The 6,452-nt window shown below is 34.6% G+C and overlaps 1 protein-coding gene across 1 annotated transcript in view; it reads right to left on the reverse strand.

The window, feature by feature from the left end:
- Positions 1-6,452, reverse strand: part of znf407 (zinc finger protein 407) — a 53,659-nt gene that overhangs the window by 6,782 nt on the left and 40,425 nt on the right. The window contains exons 6-7 of the mRNA XM_016524799.1: positions 3,350-3,433; positions 2,955-3,075 (exon numbers count right to left, since the gene is read on the reverse strand). Of these exons, the coding sequence (XP_016380285.1) occupies positions 2,955-3,075; positions 3,350-3,433 (205 nt within the window). The remainder of the gene's footprint in view (positions 1-2,954; positions 3,076-3,349; positions 3,434-6,452) is intronic.

The following is a 6,452-nucleotide window of genomic DNA, read 5'->3' on the forward strand; positions in this document are numbered from 1 at the left end:
ACTCGAAGGCTATTGGCTCGAGGTTTAGTCATTCTTTGACAGGATGAAACAGTCCACAGAGCTACCCGGTTCACTGATCTGCGCATGCGCTGCCAATAGCGCCGCGCTGCTCTGGAGGGAGGAATTTCAGTGAATGAGAAATATGAGTCAATGGATTAAGTGAACGAGAACGATTCGTTCACCAAAAAGATTCGTTCAAAAAGAACGATTCGTTCACGAACGTAACAACACTAGCGTGCACCCCTTTCTAGTGTTTGACACATGTCAAGCACTCCCACCACCATACTCCGGTTAAACACCAAATTTTTTACTGCAATACAAGTAGTCACTGTATACAGGGCTTGACATTAACTCTTTTGCTCACCAGCCACTGTGGCTAGTGGTTTTCCAAAATTACTAGCCACTCAGCATTTTCACTGGCCACAATTTTGTTGCTGGAAAATTACATTTTTTAAGCTCTGCACGAACCAATGGCCGTGCAGTTTGTGAATGAAAAAAGGCTTCAGTTCAGGAGAAAAAAAGACTTTTTCCCATATGCGTCTTAAGCAAGACGCAGTACTCGTTCCTGTATCTCAGGGAACCGAGGTTACGTTAGTAACAGAGTACGTTCTCGTCTGTAGTTAATGGTTTAGTTTTCTGTTCTCCTAGCATTCCTTAGGGTTCCTACAGGGCTCTTTTTCCAGACTTCTCTGTAGACTTTCAGACCCTATTTCATAGTAAAATCAAATGATTGAGTGTGTAACAATTAAAGGTATTTGAATAAAGGTTCAATTCACAATTCGGTACTCTCACAATACTAAAAACTAGTGTTGTCACAGTAACAAAATTTCAGTAAATGGTACCAATACCAGTAAAATTTCTCAGTACTTGGTACAATAGCAAAAACTATTGGAACTATTTAACTATTTTATTTAGCTATTTGAAAATAAATATTTATTTATTTTAACGCCATATCAGAAACAATGGCTATATTCAAGGCAACGTTGACAATATCATTTCAATATATCATTTACAATAATATAACATTTTCTTAAGAAACAATCATTATACAAAAATATAAAAGAAACAACTATAGTACTGGTGAAAATCATATATCATATACAACTTTCAGTTTAATCAGTGATAAAAATAGAAATATCATTCCAAATTGGACATTCTATTAAAATATGTTTTACGCTCAAAAAGTTCTTACACAAGTCAGACTGGTTTATCTTCTACTTTCAATAAATATGAACGAGTGAGTCTTGAATGTCCAGCTAAGTAAATAGTACATTAAAACAGAATGTAGCCTTTAAGTATTTTTCAATTAAGTAAACACTGCTTTAAAAAAGTTGAGCAAAAAATCTGTAATAAAATGAAGAACAACAAGTGTTCTTGTTTTGTTTTATATTAAATAAAGACTGTTGCAAGTAGATACTTTACTCTCGGTTTGTGAATCAACCCGTGATAAAATGCTTTTTTTTAGCACCAAATCAGCATATTAGAATGATTTCTGAAGGATCATGTGACTGGAGTAATTTATTTCCTAGCTGCTGCAAGCACCACCACATGACTAAACAGTGTCATTCAAAACACCTCTCTTATGTGCTTTCAGCTACTACCATTAATTGTTTCGGGCAAAAATATATATATATAAATAAAATAAATAAAGAAAGAATTTTCCAGGGAGATTTTATATTTTCTATCGTCTTCCATTTGTTTTCCAGGACTGGGAAATTTGTCATAATTTATTTATAGTTTTCCAGGACGTGTGGGAACCCTGAATGTAGTCACGTGTTTTTGACCACCACCAAATGTGATTAAAAGCCCAAAACAAAACAGTGTAAACAGGGTTTGCATTTGTAGTTATTCCAGGGGTCGGCAACCCGCTGCTCTTTCACCCCTCTGCTGTGGCTCCCTGTAGCATATAGAATACCGCGGGGGATGTGTTCCCCCGACTTTTAATAAAACCTAAACTCTTCCCTTGCTCTTTTTTTTAAGTCTAAGTGTGTTCCCCTGCTCTTTTTTTTAAGTCTAAGTGTGTTCACGTAGACGTTTTCATGGGCCAGCGTGAATAAATCTAGATTTAAATTAAAAGAGACAAGATAGTCACATCGTTCTGGATACGTTTTATTTGTGTCCAAAACAATGTGAACATTACGGAGTGCTCAACACTCTCATGCAGTGTATGTTTCATACATACTCGAAGCCGGAGGGCGCTCTCGCGCTGAAAGTCTAAAACGGACTCCTAGAAGTAGTAAGAAATTTTGACGTGCCAGGAAATCCCTAATATGGACAAAGGCATCCAGCTATCGCTGTAACTAAGCTGAATAATAAGCATAAACCATAACTGATGAAACGTGAAGACAATATATGGTTTATGTGTGTTTTTCAAGTCTCCTCCAGGTAATAAATAAAGTATATGAATGATACAGTGCTAACTGACATAAGATAGCATTTATTACAGTACAGAAGCTATAAAATATATTGTCTGCCTTATTCTGTGCTAAAAATGGAAAAAGTGTTTGTAGTATATAATCAATCATAATCAAAAAATTGTCATTATGAAAATATATATCAAAAATATTTTAGAATACAAATGAATGGTTATTTAAAAGTAAGAGATAACAAAAGTTTTTTTTTTGTCAATTAGACATACATACATAAATAGATATTATTATTACATTTGACATTTCTGTCCCCCTCACTTCTGAAATGATTGCTACGCCCCTGCCTTGTAACATAACTGAATATAAAACTTTAGCTATATGCTGTGTTATCTTCATTTTAAGGATCAAATAGGTTTTGTGGCTCCACATGAAATTTATTCGGTGGCTCTTTTGAGGCTCAAAATGGCTCTTTTGATGTTGAAGGTTGCAGACCCCTGAGCTAATCAGTCCTGATGCATCCGGGACAGCAGAGAAGGAACTTTTTGTTCATAACCACAAAAAAAGACTGAGCCGAGTTTGTTGTACCTGTAGTCACACCAAGGGCAGCGATAGGGCTTCTCGCCTGTATGCACACGTTTGTGGCGTGTCAGATGGGACTGTGTGGTTGAGGCAAAATTGCACAGCTGACACTTGAACGGTCGTTCACCTGCAGAGCAAAGGCATATTAGAACAAGACATTGAAAGTTGATTTAGAAGACCTATAAAAGGTTTGTCTTGATAGACTTTGCTTAGTTAAAAATTATTTGCATTTGCAATTTTGAAAATATACATTTTGATTAGATTTAATTCTGCTTCTTTACATCCAAATTCGAATTGCAATTCTGCATCCTGTTTGCTCAATTCAAATTCAGGAACTAAACTGAAATATAAAAAAGGGCAGTCTCAATTTAATTCTAATTGTGCACAACCCTGGTGTGTACCTGTGTGTTGGCGTCGATGTTTGGTTAGGGCATGACGAGTTCCACCAGCAAATCCGCAGAGATCACACAGGAAAGACTTCTCTCCTGAAACAGAAAAGTCATGGATGAATAGCACTGTAAAGATTGAGAAGTTGACAGTATGATTTACACACACACTTGAAATTAGCCTGTTGCCGAGCAATGCAATGATAGCTAATGCAGGACGAGCTTCGAAGAACCTAACAATCCTGGATCATGTCAAATCATCATACAATATTTATACAATATAGAACACATTTTTTAAAACGTTGGTTGCAAGGATCAGGATCGTTCCTTGTCAAATGTAGTACCTAATGAGACAGCATGCAATTTCAGACAAACCTTGTATGTCTGTCCATACAAGACGCAACAATCAAACAATCACAAATAACAGTCTAACAGAAGAGTGTGTGTTCGGGCTCTATTTGCAAGCGCACCACTGTCTTGCACTCACAATGAAATAGTTGAGTACATAATCAAATTAATAAAAATTAAACCATTTTAACTTCATTAAAATAAATTCAGTGACTGATACAATCTTTGTCATACACTTGTTTGTTCAAACAGAATTCGTAGAAACATTTCTGTTTCCTTACTTTCAAGATCTGAGACAAATTGTCCATTGTTGCTTTCATTTATGGCTATTGAAGTCAGGCATAATGATATATACAAAAAAAAAAAGTCAACATTAAATCATATAATCAGTAGATTATTCTGAGATTTTCACTTTCATTGGATACATTGTTCCCAGCTGTGACACTGATGTCCTGAGTTGGTTTTATTTCTCCCCCTTTCTTGTACACTTATTTCATTTAAGGTGGTCAGAATTTGAGAAATCACATTTTCCTTGATCCTTTGACATTAGAGGTCATTATACTATAAAAACATAGTACAAGTTTTAAACTCAAAATGTTCTCAAAAAGCCCCAAAACAGCTTTGACTGAAACCAAGCTGCCAATAATAGAAATGAATACATCAGCATAAGATCAAAGCCTACTTCTACATTATTGCCTTTTTATCCCCGCCCACTCACACGTTATATGGACAGACAGATGAATTGGTAGAACAGGATCACTGGACTAAAAATAATTACCTTCTAAAGGATCCTAATATTAGGAAAGTGGCTTGTGATTTTTAACTATGTGAATGTTATCATAGAGCAGCCAAAACAACCTTTTCAGATTTTGTCTCTGTATGATGTAATAGTGCAAAGAAAGACTGCCTCTGCAGAATCAGATCAACACCTACTGCTACATCATCACATCTTTGGCCCCGCCTACTGGTGCATTAGTGGGATGAGAAGAAGAGAAGAGAGCAATGACGAGATCACTGCATTGATGTGCTCTACAGACATGTCTGTCATACCATACTGTATTAAAATCCCATCCAATTACTAATTTTGCATTGCTAAACTTTTCTACTATTTTTTGAATCTGGTCTTTGAAATAAAAAAAACAAAAAACAAACAAAAAAAAAAACTTTATTTTGTGTGGTAAAGTTAGTTGCATAGACATTCACCAAAATAAAAATTTCAGCATTCTTTTCTATTACCAATATCAACAATTGACCTGAGTCATGCAATAGGCTATAGATTGAATTATTTCCCCTTAAATATACCTTTTAAGATTGCAACACTGGCTGATCGATTATTGATAGATTATGACATCCATAAACCATCCCTTCATTGACTCTTCCAAAAACTATAATAAAAGTCACATTAAATTTCCTAAAAAATACTGCTTTCCCTTTCAGCAAATCACAAATTCCCTTGACATAAAAAGAACAAACTGACAATGATACCAATAAGACTAAACATGCTCCCACCACCTCAATAATATAACTGAAAAGGATTGTTTTCCTCCTCATTCAAAAGTCAGGTCTGTTCTTCCAGAATTTAATATCTTATGTTCTACCTTTGACTTAATTGATATATAGAGATATGAGTATCCAGATAAAATTCAGTTTACATGGTGTAAATGAAACCTTACTCAACAGTCCCGTATAGATTATTGGTTAATTTCAAGGAATTTAGTGAATTATGTTAAAGATGTCTTTACAGAACCTTATGTTAGCTATTTTTCTATCAATAAACAGCAAAATCAGAAGATGTAAAAAATAATTACGTACTGGAAAATGAACCAGAACATACTGACACAGATGTGCAGTTCCGAGATGATTCAGAAAATATCATTATAGACTTTTGGAACGAGGCAAATTCAACAAATAATTTCGGGGTAAATTGGGAATTAATGAAGCATAAAATCAATGCCGCAGCCATAAGGAGAGAAAAAGAACCAGCAAAACACAGAAGAGAAAATAAGGATACAATTATTTGTGAAATGTTAAAGCTCTCCGGAAATTGCAGTTTAGATCAAGAAGAGAAAAATAAATGATTACAACTACATTTAGATAAAATGTATAAATATAAAGCAAAGGGAGCCTTTTTTTGAAAAAGTTAAACATTTTTCAACATAGAAAAAAGTAAAGTAGATCTATGGCCAAATTAATGGACAGTTAACAGGACATTTGATGGAAATATCAAGATACACGGCAAGATTCTATGAAGAACTGTATTCTTATGACGACAAATTGATTCATGCACAGTTATTCTTAGATTCTAATAAAGAGGTTGCTAAAAAGATGAGTCTGAGTCTGCTATGAAAATGTGTGCCAAGAGATATCTTTAAATGAAGTACTTCATTATATGAACAAACTTAAAGACAACAAGTCACCTGGGAATGATGGTTTAATCAGTGAATTTAAAAAATACTTTATAAAAAGATTGTATAAATGCTCTAGAAATCTTTGCCCACCAGCCTCAGCAGCAGCACTTCTAGATTCACTTCTAGATGAATGTAGTTAAAATTGAACAAAGGCTAAAAAACATTAAATCCTGATCTCTTGATTTTTTTTTTTTCACATTTGAGAGAAACATTTGAAAAGAAAACATTTGAAATTGGTCTTTGATCCTAAAGCCAAAAGCATACTTTGGTTTTTACAAAAGTAGTCAAAACTGAACTATACTTGTGACTTAAGGGCAATGTACCCACACACACACACACACACACACACACACACACACACA

Source organism: Sinocyclocheilus rhinocerous, unplaced genomic scaffold (assembly GCF_001515625.1).
Source record: "Sinocyclocheilus rhinocerous isolate Xijiao unplaced genomic scaffold, SAMN03320098_v1.1 scaffold1535, whole genome shotgun sequence".
Classification (NCBI taxonomy): Eukaryota; Metazoa; Chordata; class Actinopteri; order Cypriniformes; family Cyprinidae; genus Sinocyclocheilus; species Sinocyclocheilus rhinocerous.